The sequence below is a fragment of the Haemaphysalis longicornis genome, unplaced genomic scaffold (assembly GCF_048455015.1).
Source record: "Haemaphysalis longicornis isolate Haplotype H1 unplaced genomic scaffold, Haemaphysalis longicornis Haplotype H1 scaffold_9, whole genome shotgun sequence".
Taxonomy (NCBI): domain Eukaryota; kingdom Metazoa; phylum Arthropoda; class Arachnida; order Ixodida; family Ixodidae; genus Haemaphysalis; species Haemaphysalis longicornis.
Window position 1 is genome coordinate 130,536,492 of NW_027526460.1, and position 22,244 is coordinate 130,558,735.

Consider the following 22,244-nt stretch of genomic DNA (forward strand, 5'->3'; position numbering starts at 1 on the left):
GGCCTGCTCCCAGTGGGTGGGTGTGGGGAAAGGGGGAAAAGGGGAGCGCGGGCAGTCACAGAGAGAGTGTAGTTGAGAGTCCCGGGTGCCGCAGAGTGGGCAGTCTGAGGAGGGGAACAGGGAAGGGTGTGAGTGGGAGAGGGAGGCTCTGCAGGGGAAGGAGTGCGTTTGGAGGAGGCGCCAGCTTCTGGCCTCCTCCTGTGTGAGGCTGGGGTGCGGGGGGGATAGTGGCGGCGGAGGAGGCGGTAATGTTGTGTGATTTCCCTGTACGAGATGAGAATGTCCCGGGAGCTGGGAAGGCCGTGGTTCGTCTCCAACGAAGGGCCTGCTCGGGTGGTCATAGCTCGAGCTTCAAGGTTGGCCGCCTCGTTGGCACCTATTCCCGTATGGGCGGGGACCCACAACAAGACCACGGGGTGAGGGGGTTTCGGGGTAGAATTTGGAGGGAAATTTTGGATATCCGGCCAGCTTGGAAATTTCTGATTGCGGATTGTGAATCTGACAGGATGGTGTCTGGACAGGGCTCTTGGGCTAGGGCGAGGGATATGGCCGCCTCCTCCGCCGCTGTGGCTGAACTCGTGAGGACAGTGAGGGAGTCCTGAGGTGTGCTATCCTCGGAGAGCGCTACTATGGAGAATGCAGCTCGGGAGGGGTAGCTAGCAGCGTCTACGTAGATGGTATGAGGTGATGGGGGGTGCAGGCGTTGCAGGTTCGCTGCGCGTGCAGCACGTCTGGCCGCATGTAATGTGGGGTGAGAGTTGCGAGGTAGTGGCTTAATTCTTATGAGTTTGCGAAATTCTCTAGGGATGGGGACGGAGGATGGGGGGAGGATAGGGGTTGAGATGGAGAGTCGAGCGAGTATGGAACGCCCAGTGTGGGTGCGGGCCAGTCGGTGGATTTGGGCCGTGCGGTGGGCTTCGATCAGTTCAGACGTGGTGTTATGTACACCAAGCTGAAGGAGGCGGTCGGTAGGGGCATTTGGTGGAAGTAAAAGAGCAGCCCTATAGACTTTGCGGAGAAGGCAGTCCGATTTGGCTTTGTCTGATACGGTGAGCCTGCAGTATGGGAGGTGGTACGTGAACCTGCTAATTACGAAAGCATGGAGCAGCCGAAGTCGCTCGGGCTCCGTGAGGCCGTGGTGCCGAGATGTAATACGTCTGAGGAGTCCTATGGTCCGAAGTGTGTGTGAGCGGAGTCGTTGGAAGGTGAGCGAATTGCCGCGGTTAGCTTGTATAGTGAGGCCAGAGTGAGCTCGTCGTTTTGGTCGACGTTTTCGTACGCCACTCTGCAAGCGCGACGGATCGTGCCTTGCGGATGCTTTGCAAGCCGAGCCTCTCGAAGCGCGGCCTCTTCCTCGGCCATGCGAAGTAATCGCGGACGGGCCATGTGGAGGGCCAACCTAGTTTCCTGGATATAAATCGGACCCGCTTGTCTACTAAGCCTTGAGGCTATTAAATAAACGAACAAACAACAACAACAAGTCGCGGCTGCTCTACGGTACAGAGCGCATGCGTAAGACGGCATGAGGACGAACGAACGAGGGGCGTACGGTATAACGTGTCTTTGTCGTTCCTAGCAAGGGTTGCCATGATTCGGTGAACGCTGGAGTTTTTTTTTTTTTTTTGTGGTGAACGTTGGCCAGTATCATTAAGTGGGCATGCTTGGCTTTATGAACGTGCGCTCGGGGCACGCGGCGAACGCTGGAGTTTTTTTGGCCAATATTGGCCAATTTTCCTAATTGGGCATGCTTTGCTTGACGAACGTGCGCACGAGGCGCGCCTTACGAGCGCGCGGCATCATCTTGGTATTTTCGTCTGCGGACACCATGCACAAACGATTTGCTCAACAGCTTCGCTGCTGAAACTATTAAAGACGATAGTATTTCTTGGGCTGTTTAAACCCAGAAATTTTGGTCTGTCTGTCTGTCTGTCTGTGACTCGATTCAGCCACCCGGCCAAAGTTATACGAAGCCTGCGCTATAGTCTTATATACTCACCGCCAAATCTAATCGTTTAAGCCGGTTTATATGTTCACACTTGTCAACATTGTTGTACAAGAAGAAGACGTTACGCAAATATAAGGCAGAAACTTAATACACGAGGGATATTTCCAACGTTCCTTTATTAAAAATGTATGGATGATTGATCGCTGCGAAATGACATACTATAAATCAATTGCAGAAAAAAAATTTGCACTGTCGCCTGCTGTAGCCCGCGCCACTATAGCTTCTGGCGGCATTTTAAGAAATCAAGCGGTTACAGTTTCAAAAGGTTCCACTAGATAGGTTCCTCGTTCTGCTTGGTACGCACGTGGACTGGGGCAGCGCGGTTCCATAAACGTTGAAATAGGGCGTCTCGATTCACGCGCGTCTCCGCCGAACGGCAGCGTTGGCATCGAGGCACCCGGCTTGGAGCAGTGGAACGCGGCAAACGTAAACTAGCTTGAGCAAACCTTTGTTGCGTGTACCTTGGGAGGAGTGCGGCGAAAGAGGAACAACATGAGAGGTGAGCGGGAAAGTGAAGGTAGGCAAGAAATTAGCAGATACGCGGCCATCTTTTAAATGCAGAGCATTTCAGTAACTCACGATGTCACCCGCGTTCACATCTGTCGTAGTCCGCACCGTCGTTGTCCGCACCCTTCCTACACTATATAAAAAAATACTATCCGGCGCCTGGTTTCGATCCCTCGACCCTGCGGGCGGAACGCAATGTTCATGGTGCTCTACCCACTGCGCCACAAAGCCGACACAGAATTGGAGGCTACGAACGTGCCTTATATCCTTGACTCATTCAAACTACGCCAAGGAGCTGCTGATACAACGCATTCACTACCACCAATTCCCCAAACACTAAACGTTAACGCAATACACCCACCCCCTATGCGACGCATTTACTCGAGTCCCCCTCGCGGGGAGATGGGACCGCCAAAAACAACGTGTTGTGGACTGCGCAGTAAGGTGCCGGCACGTGCGAGAACCGCTCGCGCTGTTCGTTCCAGGCAGGGGGCGCGCGAGCACTGCGAAGGCGGGAAATTTGAACTGCTTTGGACAAACCTCCGTTAACCCGCCGCGGTGGCTCAGTGGCTAAGGCGTTGCGCTGCTGAGCACGAGGTCGCGGGTTCGATTCCCGGCCGCGGCGGCCGCTTTTCTGATGGGGGCGAAAAGCAAAAACGCCCGTGTGTTCGAGATTTCGGCGCACGTTAAAGATCCCCAGGTGGTCAAAATTAATCCGGAGCCCTCCACTACGGCGCGCCTCATCGCCTGCGTTGCGTCGGCGCGTTAAACCCTACAATCAATCAATCAAACCTCCGTTCAATTCATCAAGAGAGAAGTGAGGCAGGGAGGCGAAGAGCGTGATGGGTAGTAGCAGTAAGCGGATAACGGTGCCACAGGCCGTTATGGCGAATCACTGCTCTGCATTTACGACAGATTTCACGTTGAGTGAAACGGCTTTAATTTTTTTCACTATACCTATCACGCAGGCACAATACAGTTCACGCGGAAAGCTATGCTGATCGGTTATCTTTGCCTTCTCGTTCTCGCCCAGGAGTGCCACCGACAGTACAAGGGTCTAGTCGGCTACGAGCACGAGGACTGATGTCCGCAGCGAGTCCGAGGAGGCAGGCCAGCCACTACAGCCAAGAAGAATCTTGAAAGTTACTTGCCAATTGACGAAATCTTGATTTAGTGGCGCGTCCCGGCAATAAATTAGGTTTTATAAAAAAATCGAACCCAGTTTCACACAGTGTGAAATCGGCTGAAACAGCGGAGCACTAGGTTGTCTTTACGAAGATTCCGTTTAGCTTAGGCGTCTTTCGTGTGCGTTATGTCCGTCTTCATGTTTCGTGTTAGCGGCTGATGGTCATTTAATTTGTTGCCAGATAGTTCTGGTGAAGTAACAGTTATAGCCGTTTTCCATACATCCTCCGTATATAGCCGTGTATTGACACCAGACAGTAATTCCCTAACGTTTACAACTTTATTGTGAATTAAATAATGAGGAACCATATATACAACTCGGCGTATTGGAAGAGTCTCCTTGGCGGCTAATTCTCATATAATGTGTTTCTGCATATTTTCGTTAACAGGGGAGTTAGAGCCGTTTTCTATAGTAATCACGCTCTCTGCGCATATAACCATGCGTCACTGCGCAACAGGCAATGTGGGAAAGCCATGTTGCAATAATTAAGCTTACAATGATCTTTTTAAAAGTCGCATTCACCTCTAAAAGAAAACGCACTGCCGGAGAGACATCTTTTCAAGGCAACTATAGGCAGTCGTGTATCAAAATTCGAAGGCCGTCGTACCTGTATTTATTTCTGTGTGAATTTTTCGTATAGACCGTTTACAGCGAGCATTTGGGCTGTCCTTCAACAAGTGACGCTAGCGCCTTACTCGCCATGACTGGCCTTTAGCACGGGCGGTTTCGGTTTCCGCCGTAGGCTGCCATAGTGCTCAGCGAAGCGAGCAGTCAGAAAATGTGGATGTCACAGGGCAAACTTGTGCCGTAGTCGGATGAACCAGCTGCGATCGGGGCTGAAAGTGTGGGACGAATCGCAATGCGAGTCTCTTTTGCCGCACCTTCAAAAAGACTGTCCGTGTGTGTGGCCTTTCGCAATGCACCGCTTTCCGCACAGTGAGCGTGACACTGAGATCGGACATCAGTGGATTGCCTTTTGCAACGGAAGAATTTGTTCCAAGAACATCGCCAAGGGCGGATTTTTCAGACTGTAGCGGAAGGCTGCTGGCAAGCGTAGTGTAGTCCGCACCAACCTGCCTCGGCATGCTTGTTCAAAAGCTTGCCTCATGAGGTATTTGTTAAGAAATAAAGATACGCAGGCAGGGGGCAACAGTGGGAGAAGAGGAAGAGTAGGATTAGGGCTCTCACTACCTCGCTAATCGACTCCATCACCGTATCGGAAGCCAGACGCTGGTCCTCTTTCGCCACACATTTTCTCTGGTGTTGTGAAACCCGGGAACCAGCACACGAGCGGATCTACGTTCGACGGCGCAGCGGCTCTGAGGCACGCGAGGCTTGCATACCTTCGTACTGCTTTATCTTGGAAGCCTTGCCCTCGGCCGCTGCCCCTTTCGGCTTGTGCCCAAGCCCGCTCTTGTTACCTAGGTATTCGAAACCCCAGCGTCTTGCTTCATCGACTGGTACCATGGACGCTCTTCGTATTCGCCGAGATGTCCAGCGAGCGACAGTCTCCGGGACCATGACAGTCCTCGACGCCTTGCTGCTGAGCCAGGCAGCAACGGCCCTTGACAGACAAAATGTCCTGGACCTCATTTTGCATGACCAGGTGAGCCTTCACAAACTCGACGCTCAAGTTCAGGAGAACCTGCAGGGTGAAGAGTTTGATGCTGACGTTTTGGATGCGATCGATTACGACGAGCGTATCTGCGCCCTGCGAACGCGCGTACGCTCCTCCGCGAGCCATGACTCTTCCCCAAGCCCCGTCCTTCAACCTCAGGCGGCCCTGTTCACCACCCGCATCGTACCCTCGACAATTTGCTCGCTCCCCAAGGAGGCCCGGCGGACAATGGACCCGGGTGACGTGTCACCTGTCCAGGAAATGACTGTTGCGCGGGTAGAACAGGACAACGACGACGAAGGCGCTGCGACCTTTCAGGACGCCAAGCAGAACACCTAGGTGCTCAGCCAGGGATAGAGGCTCCAGCAACTACGCAGTCCTGCTCCTTCCGTGGCTGCTGTATAGGGGAAGTCTCAAGGACACTCCCGGGACCTCGGCATCGCTGACGCAGCTATCGTTTTTTAGAGAGCCCAGCGGTCCTGCCGTAAATCTAGCCTAGCCAACGAGACTTCTGCTTTGGAGATGTCTATAAGTGGCCCCAAACGGATGCTGGCATCACAGACGCGATTCCAACTTCGGAGACGTCACTGCAGCCCTTTCGCAATCCTCGCTTCGACAACTTGACTTCCGCTCCGGAGACGTCTGACCCGTTCTGCCATGGCCATAGCATCGATGATGCGACTCTTGTTTTGGAGACCACCGAGCTTGCCTGTTGTGACCTTTACGTCGGCTACGCACCTCTCGTTTCGCCAGCAGTTCAGCAACCCAGTTTCGAGTCAAATATCTTTTCATTGGGTTCAGCAACAAAGACGCGGTTCGTGCAGAAGATGGACTCGCGTCAGGGGATAACGAAGCGCCTGCTCCTCCGACGCCGGAAGCGAGCTTCGGCCCGGTGGGGAGGTATCCTCGTGGCGAAGCAGAACAGATGCTTCTATGGTGACAACCCCTTCTTCAGCAAGTGCAACTCGATTCGGGACCAGCCTTTGTACCTTGTTGGTACGGCGAGAGCGAAGTCCTATTGTTCGCACAGATAACGGATACGCCGATCGAACACAAATATTTCCTCATAGAAGCAGTATAAGACGTGGAGGCGACGGCAATGCCATCACGCTACCGTGATGCTCTCTGAAAATTTGGCAGTCTACATCAACTGTTCCCGTTTGATCCTGGCGGCTGCCTGGCGACCGAAAACCAGGAGCATGGTCTCTCTTTCCGGTTGACCGTTCGCAATCTTCACTTTTATCCCCTAAGTCACTTTGATCCAGCAAATCCGGAAGCGGTCGTTGCCCGTGACGTTGGCCATGGACTTGTACTGCCTCGCTCGAATGACAAGGCCGTTTACCGAGATCGACGGCACCGAGACACCCAGCCGAAGGCTCCACTGAACGCCCAGCCAGCCTACAAGCATTGCTGCTGTGGAATTATGCGCCGCTATGGAAGTCGAAAAACTGGTCGTAGTGCGGCCCGGACTTCACCACTCACCGTGCCGCTGCTAGCTAGCTCCTAACCAACTTGGCGGCGGTGGGAGTATCAGAAAATGTATAGCGAAAGAGGACCAGCGTCTGGCTTCCGATGTGGTGATCGAGTCGATTGACGAGGCCGTGCGCACCCCGATCCTCCTCTTCCTGTTCTCCTACTGTCGCCCCCTGACTGCCCATCTTTATTTCTTAACAGTATTTACGCGTTGCGTGCGTGTCATAACTATGAAACGAGTCAGCCTGGCTGTGTAAGCTAGCCGATCGAAGCGTTGACTCCCAGATTCTTTTCTAATATTCGCTAGCGCATATAAGCTTTGCCACGGTGTAGACTATCTAGTACTGCATTACGTAAAGTCACCGGTCGGCAAAACATATAGAACTCGCTGAAACGCAATCACAATTTTTTTTCCTTCACGCATAACTCACTCAAACTCAGACTGAAAAAGCTCTTCTTTACGAAAAATCACTCTTACTCACTCAGCACGTACTCATTTGTAGTCGCAATCATCTCCACTCAAACTCACTAGTCTTCACGAGTACTCCTACTCAATGTGTACTCACTCGTACTCAACTCACCTGTACTCACTTGTACTGAACTCATATATACTCTTTTGTACTCATACTCAATCTGAACTCCCTCGCACTCGTACTCAATCTGTACTCACTTTTTCTCAATCTTCACTCACCTTTTACTCGTATTCAAAAGTGTTTCTACAGATTTGTTCTCGTAATCAACCACTTCCATTCACGCGCTGTATACTGAGTTTATGGACCTATAATTTGAACGGAACAGGTCTAGTAAAACGTCCACGCCTGCTGTTATTTTTACTAAGGTAACCCTGTAGCGAAAAGTTCCAAGAGCCGCGGAAGAGGGAATGGGAAGGTTGGAAGTTCTCGCCCTTACCACTTCATTTTGCTATCCTTAAAGGCCAACTGCACTGAAAGTTTTTTTTTTTTGCCGGAATTTGATCGAAATAGGTAGTTTATGCTCTTGAAATCACCATGGCGATATACTAAGCTTCGCAAGAACAGATCCCACTAAATACCGCTGTTAACTGTAGTTCTGAGCAGACAATGTTTTCACCTGGCAGAAGGTCGCTAAAACTAGTTCCGAGTGGCGTGTGGCGGAGAAGAGGAACTTGTCACGTGGAGCTCGCGCTTCTCCGGTGACTTGCACGGCACAGGGATGCTTTCGCCAAGGGACTCGGATGCACCACCGCGCTGTATAACCATTGGCATTTCACTGAATCGTACGGCCCAAATAAACTGTCCGAATAAACTCGTTTCCAGTCTTTCTTGTGTCCTTGAGTTCAGTTCGCAGGTTGAAATCCACCGATGCTTTTTCTCCGGCATGATATCTTAGCAGCCGTTGGGATAGTTTTAATAGGTATCGATTGATTGATTGTGGGGTTTAACGCGCCGACGCAATGCAGGCGATGGGGCGCGCCGTAGTGGAGGGCTGTGGATTAATTTTCACCACCTGGGGATCTTTAACGTGCGCCGAAATCTCGTACAGACGGGCGTTTTAGTTGCGGAGCGTATTATGCTCGTGGTTATGCCCCGCGGCGTCGGCGGTGGTCCGGCGTCCGCACACCACCGTTTCTTGGCCAATCCCCCACGTCTTATACTCGGGGGTATGTCCCGCGGCGTCGGCGGTGGTCCGGCGACCGCACATCACCGTTTCTTGGCCAATCCCCCACGTGGGTACGTGCTATAGAAGAGGAACAACAACAACAACAACAACTCCGGTTGTGCTTGCGCTTGACTCCGTGATTCTTTCGATGAAGTAGGATGGAAGCAACAGCCCCGTCAGTGAATGTGTTGACGCAATTAGGTGAGAGCATCAGCGGCGCAAACACTAAAAGCAATTACACCCAACTACAATCCACGGAACGTGTATCGATCTCGTCTTTACGAACTGCAACGGCGACGACTACATAACACCGCTGCTACGAGATCCACTGACTGTGCACTTCAGCGACCATAAGGCCGTCATACTCAAAGTAAGAAGACGTGCAAACCTAAATAAAGACCTTTATATACCACTTCAATCTCGTCTCACTCGCGTATATACGCATACAATAAGGAAAATTACACCCATCTCCCCGAAAAGAACCATGAGTAGGATATATGAGCATTACGGGGTTCACTACATTTCCACCAAATTTGGCTAACAAACATAATGTAAACGCAAATGGAACCCCCATGACGCTCCGCATCCTACTCATGGCTCCCTTCGGGGAGATGGGTGTAATTTTTGCTTTTCGCCTCCATCAGAAAAGCGGCCGCCGGGCCGGGAATCGAACCCGCGTCCTCGTGCTCAGCAGCGAAACGCCTTAAGCCCGTTCTACATGGTGCGTTTTTCGCCTGCGAATTCGGTGGAACGAACATTCGCACTTGCGAAGTTCGCAATGCCTGTAAATGTCGTCTACAAGGCCTGCGAACGTCGCGATTTTCACACTTCAGAAACACATTGTTTGCAGACCGAATTAGGTCTGCCACGAGCAAAGCTTGTCGTGATTTAAAACAAATGTTTTGGGAAGTTGTTTCATATGGTTTTGCAGTAAATATGAGTTTATTAGGGGTTTCATTTACCAATCGCCAAATATTTTTCAATATACGCACACATAGCAGAAAAGACAAACACCGCAAGCAACCCTGGGTTCGCTTGTTGTGCGTGCCTAGCACAATTGGTGTACCTCGGACGGAACTTCTTCGGTTCTCATGTGCTTTTTCCGAACTGCTGGGATGTCCGCGACATGCGCGGACAACGATTAAGCATTCGTTGAAAACGACGCGCGACATGGTGTTGTGAACACGCGTGCGTTTGTGTTGGTGCGCCCGCGCTTACGCCGCGCGTTAGAATTCCTGTATATGATCCCTACGGGAGCAGAGTTGCGCCTTTGATTTCCATTCGCCGCTCACGACCCTATTCGCTGATCGCCGTCACGTGCACAAAAACCATCCACGCACCGCAGAGAAGCCGGCGATGCGGCTGCAACGCCTCTGCTGCCCTCTGCTGTCGGCGTCTTTCGTACATTTTGCGCAGCTGCCATGCCGCATTCGTAGTTCGTAGCGCGAGAGCGACAAGCCGCAACACGCTAGTACATGAAGAGTATCTTTTGCACAATTTCAGTACGCGGTCAAGCCGACAGCCCTGAAGACCTAGAATTTGTTTTGGTCTTCCATTTTCGCTGTTGTAGGTTATTAGCAGCTGACTGCTCCTTTTGTTCGAATGCTTACATGAGAAGCTGACGCCTAGCTCTATTTTGCACAGCCATATCTTCCCGATATTCGGATATGCGTTCCCCTCCTCCTCTTACTCCTCCTCCTCCTCTTGAGTGCAGTTTTCCTATAACGCATATCCTAATATCAGGAAGATATGGCTGTGCAAAATGTTCCGAAATGTCCCTCCAGGTCTTACCAAACATATATGTGTTACTATAAATTTAACGAAAACGTGACTCGTTTTGCTCACTAAACCTCCATACTGGTTAGATGCCTGGTCACATCACTTTACGTTGTCAAGGAATGAAAGTTTGCCGACATGCACTATAGACTGCAAACACTGTAGGTTCAGTTCCAAATAACCCAGTGTGTATATACGCGCGTGCTGATTCTATACCAGGCATCTAACCAGTATGGAGGTTTATTGAGCAAAACGAGTCACGTCTTCGTTAAATTTATAGTAACACATATATGTTTGTTAAGACCTGGAGGGACATTTCGGAACATTTTGCACAGCCATATCTTCCTGATATTAGGATATGCGTTATAGGAAAACACCCCTAATAATAAAGCAAAGCGCTCGTTACAAAAAAAAAAAAAAAAGCAGCGACGTCGGGCCGCGCTCACGCTCCCCTTCCGCGGTGCGCACGACTCCTTCAAGCCCGACGGTTGGCTTTCCCACGCTGCTTTGGATGCTCGGCGGTCAAGATGGCGGACCTATGCGCAACTCTGCTCCCGTAGGGAGCATATACAGGAACTCTAGCCGCGCGTATGCAAGCAACGCCATCTGGTCGCTAAGCGTCCAAATGGTGATGCCGTGACGTGCCCGTGACGTTCACCTAGCTGTGTTCCTATTGCCCTCCTACGGCCCCTCTACCGCCTCCCCGCTGCACGAGCGGCGTTTGCCGGGGACGCTCGATCATTCCTCACAATCAACCGTTTGTCGTTGCCGCAGCAACGACAAACGGTCGATTTGCCGCAGGAGCCGCGCCCCATCTGCGAATTCGCAGGGGAAATCGCTCCATGTAGAACGGGCTTTAGCCACTGAGCCACCGCGGCAGGTACTTTTAATAAGTAACCTATGACAATTACAGTATATATATATATATATATATATATATATATATATATATATATATATATATATATATATATATATATATATTCTTTAAGCAATGTTCTCCCAACCTCAATACGAACTTAAAACATTGAAACTAGTAAAGACGAATCAGTTACGAGTTGAGAGCAACATTAGTAAAATTTTGCTGTGATTAATCTGTTGCACTCAGTGGCGGGTGCTCACAACAGCGGAGTACTCAGGATTTCAGTTTAGGGTGGGTGGGGGGGGGGGGGGACCTGAAGCACTACAAAAGTAATTAAAACAAAACATGCGCAGGAAGATTTGATTGCTTCATTGAGGTGGATGTCAAATTTTTCTTCCCAGAAACTGACTCTGCCTTGGGGTTTTCCTCCAAATCTGGCCAATTAAAATAAAACAAGACAACAGAAAAAGCCAGAGGTAGCAATTTATACGGGTGATCCCGTGCGCTGTCTCAATTTCCAATTATTTCAATAATTTCTTTAGAGAAATTGCATACATACATCGAATCCGCGAACGGCTGGTGCGTAGCGTGCGACACAGAAATAGTTATCGGAAGCCATTGTTCGTTGATGAGCATGGAGCTGTCTTTGCTGGTTGCTTCCTACCCCGCCCCTTTCCCCCTCTTTTGCGTTGGCCCGTAGCCAGGATTGTAGCTAAAAAGGAAAGAAAGTAAGAGCAGCAGCGGCGCTTGGCTTGCCCGCGGAGTGGGAGACGCGCGCATCAGCTGATGATTGCTATTGGTTTCCCCTTTGTAGCGGGGTGATGACATGTCCTCTTACCAAAAAGGGCCAATATACCCATGCTTTACACTCTTGGTTTAATTCTAGCGCTGCTTAGGGCAGGTACAAAATACTTTTTTTCTTGTTACAGGTGGTAACTGTCCTAGGCAATATTCCCCTCTGCTTTTTGTCCACCAGCATTCTAATCTTCTTTTCGTCCCCTCGACAGCCTTGAAGTTAACTTCCTCTCTGATACCCTTAAATCCTAGGGCTTCTGGAAGCCGAATATTTCCTTCATGTAGATTTGGATGGATACCCTCACATGCTAACACTATGGGCCGCATAGTTTCTGGTTCTTTTCCGCAGACCACGCATATCCCATCATTGTGTGAATAATTCCCCACAAAGCTCTTAGTTTTCTCAGCCCTGTAAATCTCTAACGGCGTTTTACCTACCATTTTTTCCTTCCACTTATTCATTCCAATCTACCTTGCCTCTTTTTTGGTTACCTTGGCTGTTTCGGATTCTTCACTGTTCTTTCCGTATTTCATCGTTAGCCTTCTAGTCTTTCTTATCCACTGTGTGTCCACGCTTTTCAAGTATAGGTACCTAAAAACCTTAGCTGCCCACCTTCGTTGATCCATTGCTCTCAACCTCGTCTCAAAGCATATTTTACTCTGTGCGTCTCTAACTTCAAACGACGCCCAGCCCATATCTCCATGAACTGCTTCGTTAGTTGTTTTTCCATGCGCGCCTAAGGCCAAACGTCTTACCTTTCTCAGTTTCACTTCAAGGCCTGATAGAACGTCTGATTTTAAGCAGAGTACAGCCTTCGCAAACGTGAGACCCGGAACCATTACTCCTTTCCACATTCCTCTTACTACTTCATACTTCTTATACCCCCACATAGCTCTATGCTTCATTATAGCTGCGTTTCGCTTTCCCTTAAGCTTAAGTTGCTCCTCGTGAGTTCTTAAGTAGTTATCCCCTTCGTTTATCCACACTCCCAAATATTTATATCCCTTCACTCTAGATAATTCGCCTTGCTGGATAAACACTACGTCAGTGGTAGCGTCACTGGAAACCATTATTCCTGATTTTTCTGCACTAAAATTTAACCCGAGGTCGGTGGCATCCTGGCCGCTAATATTTATTAGCCGTTGCATATCGGTTTGGTTATCAGCTAAAACAACAATGTCGTCTGCGTATAACATTCCCGGAATATGCTATTGTACCACTTCGCCTTGCAGCATATGGGTTATGCTAAAGCCTACTTGGCTTTCTTCCAGTTTTTATTCTAACCGTGCCCTGTAAAGCATAAACAGTATTGGGCTCAAAGGGCATCGCTGTTTCAGCCCCGATGGATGTTGACCTGCTGGGCGAATTTCTGTCCATACCATGTTAGGCGCACTCTATTGTCTAAGGTGCACTCTATTGTCTAAGGAACTGTATTAACTCGTCATCTAATCCTTGGAGTTTCAGCATTCTCCACAGCCGTTCTCTGTTTATGTTGTCATATGCCCCTTTAATGCCCAAGGACGTAATCCATTAGGGTCAAATGTGTGCTTTCGCAATTTCAATGCATTGCGTTATCACGAACAAATTGTCATCCAGTCGCCTGTCTTGTCTAAATCCATTCTGCAGTTCCCCAAGTATTTCATTTTCTTCCATCCATCCCTGAATTTCTGATTTTATCACCTGCATTACTAATCTATACACCACTGACGTTACTGTGAGTGGTCTGTATGAAGCAATACTGGCTTTGTCTCCTGTGCCTTTCTTTATATAATAAATTCATCCTACTTTGTAGCCAGTCGTCTGGTATTTGTTTGGTTTCTATCACCTCATCTATTGCCCTCATAAACGATTCCTTACTTTTAGGTCGAAGCAAGTTTATCAGTTGCATTGATATTCCGTCCGGGCCCACTGCTGTCTGGAGGGAAACCGATAAAGGTTTCCGATAAAGGTTTCCGGGAAACTGATAAAGAAACCGATGGGGGGAAACCGATGCTTTTTTCCGATAAAGGTTGCTCAAACGTATTTCCCTTTCCGCAGTCTTGAGGCGCTGATGTTATCGGCTCAGGCTTCCCTACCACTATTGCCTCAAACGTCTTACTAATTACCCGGTAAATATGCGCCATTGCGTGCTCTCCTTCTAAATATTTCGCCTCCTCTTCAACCAAGAATTTTTGATGGCTATCGTTTCTTGAGCTTAGTAATTTTGCATGATTCCAAAGCTTCTTAGATGCGCTTTTGTCCTTCTTCCGTATTTATGCCATCCATTGTTCGCTTTTCTGCTTCATCTTTGCTTGCACCATTTTCTGCATCTCTAGTTTTTTTTCCCGGTAGATATCCCATTTCTCCTTCACTACCTCGGTTCCATACCAGTTCTTTTTGCCTCTCTATGTTCTCTAGACGGCTTTCTTCGCTGGTCAATAGCCTCTTTTATTTCCTTGTGCCACCACCTTCTCGGCTTTCTCTTCCCTTTCCATCGGTTTCGTTACTTTGCTTCATTCATCTTACCCTTTATGAACGCAATCTTTTCGTCGTAATCCCAATTTTTTCTGGGTATTTATCGATTTCAGCTTCCATTATATCAGCGATGATCTGTAACTGCTCATTGTTCTAATTAGTTCCTCCTATTGTAACTATTTCTAAATTTGCTCGGGTTGCGTCTCCAAAGTGCAAGGTAAGCCGCTTGTGGACGCTTCCTAAGCTGTCTGTTCCATTTTCATCTATCCTCATTTCCCGCAACCTTTCGTATACTGTCTCGGACACTAAACTGTAGTCTATCCTGGACTGTCTGTTACCGCTTTCCCACGTTATTTGTCCGTCACAGTTGCTTTCCGTGTTTACTATTACAAGCCGGTTTTCCTGACATAGATCTATCACTAGAGAACCGCTGTGGTCTGTGTACCCATCCAAACCTTCTATATGGGCATTCATATCCCCGACAGATTATTTCACCCGAATCTTTGAACTCGCTTATCTCTCTTCTCAAACAGTTTACCATTTCCTCATTTTCCTCCCTAGCACTATACTTCCGGGAAAGTATCATAGCAGGGAAAGTTAGCTTTCCCGCAGTGCGTTTTAAGTGCGAATGCACTTTATAAGCGACCCTGAATTCCGTTGACCGCCGTCCGTCCACATAGCAACAGCTGCGGGTGCGCGCGCTCCTCGTCTTCCTTGGCAACGGGGGGAGATGGGCGCGCGCTGCCTGGCCGCTGACATGGCACATACCCACGTGGGGGATTGGCCAGGAATCGGGCGTGAGAAGGGCTAATGCACCCGCTTAAAGGAGTACTGACACGAAATTTCAAAGCTGAGATCCGCTCTAGCAATCAAGTACAACGACAACACAAATAGGTATCTGTGCATGGCACATACCCACGTGGGGGATTGGCCAGGAATCGGGCGTGAGAAGGGCTAATGCACCCGCTTAAAGGAGTACTGACACGAAATTTAAAAGCTGAGATCCGCTCTAGCAATCAAGTACAACGACAACACAAATAGGTGTCTGTGAATAAATGCATCTTTCTTTTTTTGTAGTGTGTGTGTGTGTGATCTCTCTTTCGCGAACATTACCGAACCGCGCAAATTCAACTCCTGCATTCGCACTTTCACATTCTTCCCCTCGGGGAAATGCGGGGAAATTTTGTTTGCGTTTGGACATCACCAGTGAGAGGCAAAAACCTTCGCCTTGAAAGGAACAAACTTCCCGGATTGGTAAATTGAAAAACCGGAGTAGTTCAAACCTTGGCACTACGGCGCTGAGCAGAACGACAGGCCTTTTAAAGGGAAGCTTACTATGCCTCACTGAGGGCGACTGTCTCATCTCCAAAACGCACTGGAGGAAAGCCAGCTTTACACAAAGGGCTTCACAAAACGACGATGTCACAAGCGAAGGCACATAAAGCGCCTCAAGGAAACAAGATGAACCTGGGTCCCCGACGCCCATTCGATTGCACCTTCGTGACACGGTCGCAGAAGCCTCGTGTCTCAACCATCTTTTTTAGGGGCTTTGATTTTTAATGCTCAATGGGTCAAATCGGTTTATTGATTATTGTTCACGAGCCGGACAGTGCACATTGGCACATCTTGATGTACATAAAACCATAAAGAGAACATGTATGGACAGTATTACAAACGATGCGAACGTTATAAATCCACCGAGTCAACAAGCCTTCAAGAATTATCTTGTAGCGGAGAGCGCCAGTGGCAATTTGCCGTAGCTGCGCTTGGTGTGCTCAGTGCGATCGTTTGGTGCGGAAATGTTCTCTTTGAAAGTCTTTTATTAACATTTCGTAAACTATTTAAGGCTCTGCATTACATCAAGGCATTGGTCATTGCGCACAGTACTTTTCAGGCCCTTTTTCGGTCGTCAACATATAGTTGCAGGTCTACTTTGCCCCAACGAACCCAGAGGTTTCGTTGCCCTAAAAACGAACGCTGTGATCAGTACCGCCCGACATCTCCCGAAAACACGAGCGCAAGCCCCCTAGCGTCCATCTGTTGTCCCCTCAGGCATCCAGGAGCGTCGACGTAACCGGCTGGACGCCCCCATGCAGGGACGAGCAGCGCTAAAAGGCCACCGAGCCCACGGCCTCGAAGAAAGGCTCGGTAAAGGAGACGCTGAAGAAGTACGCCAGCATGCCTAGGCTGATAGACAAGGGCAGGGCGGGCAGGGGCTTCTGCAGGAGTACCAGCAGCGTGAGCGTCAGGAAGATACCCATTATGATGAACACGTAGCAGGTGATCACCGTGGCTGCAGTGCCGTACCTCGAGGCCTTCCCCACGAGCACGCTGTAGAAGATAAAGTCCCCGAGCCCCATCTTCATGCCTTGGTCGGCCTGTGGCTCTCCCGCGGGTTCATGGTGCGGACACCGTGAGGCGAGGGCGATTTCATGCCGGCGGTAATGGCTACCACCGGCGCCATGAAGGGGACTGGCGTTTTCCTCCGGGATATAACGCGGAGCAGGCCCGAAGTCGTGCCAAGCGCCACGTGTGCCACCACCTCCACGCGTGCCGCCGTAGTACGAGCCCTCCGGGTGGCGCGTTGCTTGAAATCCCCGTGCATTCAGTTGGGGCACGGTGCGTGGTGACAGCGAACCTGGAATCTGCCTCTCCGTGTCGTTCGTGCCATTGGCCTCGCCAGGAGAAGTCGCCTCGTGTGGAGCGTCGATTACCACCATGTCCTGTTTGCTTATGGCTGTGCACGTCATAGCAGGCGCCTCTGCACGCCTGTCAGATGAGTTCCTGGATCCGTTAGTGGTTTCCAACATCGTCTCTGTGTCCGCATTCTCCAGCAAGGGGGAAGCAGAGCGTGACTCTTCCCCTACTACTTCGCTCTTGGGAAGTGGTAGATCCGTTTTTTCGTCTCCGTCGTCATCGTCTTCGTCGTCGTGCGCCAACGAGAGATTCTGAACGTCGGCGTGCACAGTGGAGGTAGGCAGTGAGCTTTGTGTGACAGCTGCCTTGCCGGGGTTGTGGCCATCCGGGTTGGCGATGACCGTGGAAGAAATGTCGCGGACGAGGGTCAAGCTGGCCGAGCGCTCGCCAATGTCGTAGCACCAGGCCGAAGAGGTGGAAAAGACGAGCGCTGGGAACAGCGGCTCGTTGCGTTCCTTGGCCGTTTCGAGAAGCATCCGCAGTGGTCCCACGACGCAGAGCACGGCGAACACGTCCCAGATGGAGATGAGAACGAGGAGGACCCAGGATGTCCACTCGGGGAGGGACTCTTCGAGGACCAGCGCCATGAGCACGGACATGTACACGAGGTAGCCCTGCTGCATCATGAAGGGACCGTCGAAGTAGAGCGCCGCGATGCCTGCCATACCGACGTTCCACGTGATCAACGAGCAGGTCACGTGGTCCACCGGTGTGTTGAAGTAGAAGAGCAGCCGTCCCAAATAGTAGTAGCCCGTGGCGAAGAGCAAGATGCCCGAACCCATCATGAGCCAAGCCTGCGCAGTTTATGACGAGCTTTCGTTTCTGTATGCGGGTGAATTCAGCCAACAATGTTGCGCTAGCTACATGCGCATCAAATTTCCGTAAAGGTATTTGCTATGGCGAATGCTTTGAAACAACCTGCCTGTTCAGAGGAACTATCACCATAATTGATCCGAGGCCGAATATAGGACATTCGCTGGAGAGTTGAACGATTCCCATCATTTTTATTGTTTTGTACAAATACGCCCCCTCCCTCCCCCATTTTGACAAAAAGACAGGCTACTAGAGACGAATAAATTATCTGCTTCCGTTCGGCATGTAGTATGAATCTCGTTAGTCAATAAATAATTTCTTTTTATCGGGAGTTAAATCAGCTCGGTCTCACACAGGCAGCGCCAATAGTAGCAGTCAGCTACACACACTGCCTCGGCTATGCCCTCAGCATTTACTGCTCTGACTACAGAGGTACGCAGTACTGACCTTGATGATGTTGTAGTGGCCGCCCTTGTAGAGGATCACCAGGGTGCAGTTGACGATCATGATGACGGAGAGGAAGCTGAAGGCGTTGGCGAACGAGTTCATCAGCACGAAGGACTCGCCGCCGTCCAGGTCCTCGTCGTCCTCGAGCGGGTAGCGCACGTAGCGTAGCTGCAGGTCCTCGTTGTGGCTGCGCTGCACGACGCGAGTGAGCACGCTCACGCTCAGCATGCACACGGACACGGCCGTGATGAGCGTGATCACCTGCCGCAGAAGGTGCTCGTACAGCCGGGACAGCTGCTCCAGAACGCGCCGGTGGTCCATCTCGGAGAAGAACTGCAGCCCGCAAGGTCACGATCCTCCGTGTCTGCTTCTTCGTCGCTTTTCTCGTGCATCCACGCGCGACGACGACGACGATCGCGATACCGATGATTCGGGATTAATGGCACATACCCAATCATAGGACCGATAAATAACCAGTTGTTGCAAACAGAGGTTGTCTCTCACACCAAAATCTGTCTCATCTCCCAGCCCGTTCCCAAGAGCAGTGGGAGGGCCAGCTGACCAGCTAACATTTAGTGGATCAGCTTCAGCTGATCTCCCGGGCGCTGCTGGCTGCCCATGCCCCGAACATTCTGGACTGAGGACGTCGCCCTAGCGAGTGAACCTCTCTAACAACTTCCGTTTCGCCAAAATTAAACGTTCCTTCTTCCTCGTCTAACTACAGGGTTAGAAAACTAAAAGTCAAAATAATGATCGTGAAAAGGAATTCAGAAGAATGGGATCAATGACAAATCAATAAATTGCCAGAATTAACGAAACCAAGTATGGTACAAATTTATTAGAATTTTCATTGAAGCTCCGGAGGGCAGAGCAGATATCCTGGCGGCAGAACTCGCTTTCTTCTTCTTCCCTTTTCGCCCCTACCACTCCTGCCTACACCCAGCGTGGTGGGTTGACCGCGACTCATAGCTAAGCTTCGTCCGAATGGAGGCTGCAATGAATAATGATAAATGAGGGTCAAGTACCACGTGTCATATTCAAAGTTTGTTTAGTATATTCACTGCGTGCATCACACCCCGCGACGATGACACGTTTTGTCTGGTCTGCCCTTCCCTATAGACCTTTATTTTATATTTGTTAATTCAACTTGCCTTGTTGTGCCATTGACCCGCCGTTATTAAAAGGCTGTGGTAGAAAATTTTAATGAGGTATCGCTACGAGATGGTTGTTAAGCGTGAGCGAACACAATGTGTTATGTCTTATATGTGTAAGTGTTGCCGCCTTTTTGTCTTGTCTTTTTATTTTTAAGTATTATGCTCGCTTTTTATTTTCCTAAAGTGTTAACTGCCTTTACACAAGGGGATAAGCCACTGCAATATAATAATTGAGTTTTTGTTATTCGAAGAAATCCGCTAATGCTCGTTCACAGTTTTCCTTTCTTGTACAAGTGCTCCCCCTTCTCTGCCTTCTTCTATTGCATCTTCATGCCGTCCGTGTTCTTGGTTTCTACGGTGTCTGTCCGTACATCACCGAGCATGTTTCCGAACGCGACTCCATATCACCCAGTACGCACGGTAAACCACAATCTCCCTCGTCCGGTCCGTCTTTACTGGAATACCAGAAATAAAAATCAATGGGCAATCTTACTCTTGAGTGCATCTAGTCGTGTTGCCGAGCCCACTGGTCTACCCATGTGTTGGGCTCAGTGACGCAGTTCGAAGACTATCTATCTCCAGCGGCGGCGGTTAACTGCGGCGAACTCTGACCGTCGCAAAAATTTTATTGCATGAGCTAGAGATGGAACATTTCTGGCAACAATTTGAGGAGTTGACGACCAGAAAGTGGGTGAGAGAAGAACAGACAACGATAGAGTGCGTGCAGAAACGAGCGGCGTCAACTTAGCCGGCGACCGCATTGCTGCGGTGGCGCTGCATTCACACCGCTGCCGATCTAGTTGCTAGGGGGGTATCAAGCTTAAGCCCGGCTCGTCCCCTTGTCAGCCCTGCGCGTACGTGATAACTTGTACGCGTTGAAAAATGGAGTATTCATCGAGTTCCGGGCCGAGTAAGTGGTAAAAGTGCATGGAATGGGAATGTCGGTAACTCCACAGTGATTGCTGGAAAGCAGCACGAGCGACAGGCAACCAATGCCGGTGCTAAAGCGAGCAAGCCTGTCCACTCAGAGGGTTAGAACGCAAAGCAAAGTTGAAACGGTATGCGAAGGGCGTGCGAGAAACGACCTTCGCATACCGAGAAACGAGTTGGAGCAAGGCGTGGGCATCGGGGTGAGCCTGAAGTTCGCGAGGGAGAGGGATGAGATGACCACGCACTCTTAGGGATCCACCAATAAATCTTTTATAAATCTTGGTTTTCAAAACGCGTGCACAAGCTTCATTATTTATGCGAGAGAATTAGCTAGTGTGGAAGGGAGGAAATCTGTTTTCGTAGCCAAGACATAACACACAAAATAGCGGACGGATTTCACACAAAATTGCCGACCGCTCAAAGAATAAACATCTGATCCAAGTTGGGTAGGATTAGCGCCGAATTCTTCAAAAAAGTCTTAGTAAACAGAGTAAAGTAATGGAATTTAAACAAAATTACCGAACCCCTTCCCTCCGGAAACCGTGGTGCACGTGAAGCTTGACCTCACTGAAAACGAAAGCGACCTAAGCCGAAACAGCGAAGAGACCGAAATGAAAACGCATAACCATCGATCGACGAAAACGAGACCCGTTCAGTTGACTGAGCTTTGCCCGAACGCAAATTTTTGGTATACGTTATTGTAGATCATCCTTCTGCGATTATCGGCAACGTCTACATTCTGCAATGGCTGGCTGCCCGCTCTTCCGCGGAGCAAACGACACGCGGCTTACCCATGCCGGGATAAAAGGTGAGCTGCTCGACGAGAGTGATCTACTGCGCCTGCGATGTGGCTTCATGCTAGCGACGCAACTGATTGACTTCCCTTGCGGCGTGCTATAGCGCGACACATGTGCGCGCGCGCTAGCGCCACCTGCGAACGGCGAGTGAAAGCTGCGCCCGAAGAGCACATGGATAAAGTTGGCATAGTTAACACTTTATTCCTGGCCAATCGCTCGAGTGACTACGAGCGCAACACTTCAAAGGAATTATCCTCATCATCAGCACCATCATCGTTATTAGACCATGTGGACAAAGCTGGCTTTGTCGCAAGGCGTGTCGGCGCACGTCACCACCGAGGGCGCCGTTCAACCAATACAAGATTTGCTTGAAAAATTGGCAAAATGTGGGAAGGATTTAAACCCGGGACATCATCAAAAAGAGACCAGCCCACCACACCCCAGGCACCAGCACAGCTCGATAATGTAGCTGACACAAAGTGGACCTAGTTAGGGTGTATAGCCTATACATAGAAACGCGTGTTAGAGGACATGTACTGAGGTGTACATGAGTAATCTGAGCAATCTAATTTCAGAAGTATTAATATTTCTGGCTACGCCAATGGGGTGAAAGATAATAGGAGCGACGCTATAGAGAGAGGAAACGCGCTTCCCGGATCAGCGAACAAACTAGGGTAGAGGATGGAATAGTTCAAATAGAAAACTAAGAAATGGAATTGGGATGGCCACGTAGTGAGACGAAATGACAATATGGCAACTACTGGACCACCAGGGTGTGGCTACCAAGAGACAGGATTAGGAGTAGCGGAAGGCTGTTAGTTCGATGGAGGTACGAAAATTTCGGAAAAAGAATGCACTAGGGCTGCGCAGTACAGTAACTCCACTTCCCTCTTTAATGCCTCTATCCTTGAGGGTTAAATAGTTAAAGGAGCACTGACACGAAATTTCTCGCTTTCAGTTTTTATGCTGTAAAGAATACCTATTGGCCCAGTAATTACGAAAATCGAACCGAAAGCCGTCAGCCGCCAACACAGAATTAATTATAGCACGTTTATTGCAACCAATTTCAAATTTGGTCGCCGCGCGGGAAA

The 22,244-nt window shown here is 49.8% G+C and overlaps 3 protein-coding genes across 3 annotated transcripts in view; 2 read left to right on the plus strand and 1 right to left on the minus strand.

The window, feature by feature from the left end:
• LOC144153436 (uncharacterized) overlaps positions 1 to 3,596 on the plus strand; it is an 84,173-nt gene extending 80,577 nt beyond the window's left edge. Inside the window, exon 4 of the mRNA XM_077685083.1 lies at positions 3,546 to 3,596. Within this exon, the coding sequence (XP_077541209.1) occupies positions 3,546 to 3,596 (51 nt within the window). The remainder of the gene's footprint in view (positions 1 to 3,545) is intronic.
• A 12,827-nt stretch (positions 3,597 to 16,423) lies between these two features.
• Positions 16,424 to 18,374, minus strand: LOC144153437 (presenilin-1-like). The gene is made up of 2 exons (XM_077685084.1): positions 18,273 to 18,374; positions 16,424 to 17,806 (listed from the first exon to the last, which is right to left on the minus strand). The coding sequence occupies exons 1-2, from the start codon at positions 18,372 to 18,374 to the stop codon at positions 16,424 to 16,426; spliced, it is 1,485 nt and encodes a 494-aa protein (XP_077541210.1).
• A 124-nt stretch (positions 18,375 to 18,498) lies between these two features.
• Positions 18,499 to 22,244, plus strand: part of LOC144153438 (hydroxylysine kinase-like) — a 185,299-nt gene continuing 181,553 nt past the window's right edge. Inside the window, exon 1 of the mRNA XM_077685085.1 lies at positions 18,499 to 18,545. Coding sequence (XP_077541211.1) covers positions 18,499 to 18,545 — 47 coding nt within the window. The remainder of the gene's footprint in view (positions 18,546 to 22,244) is intronic.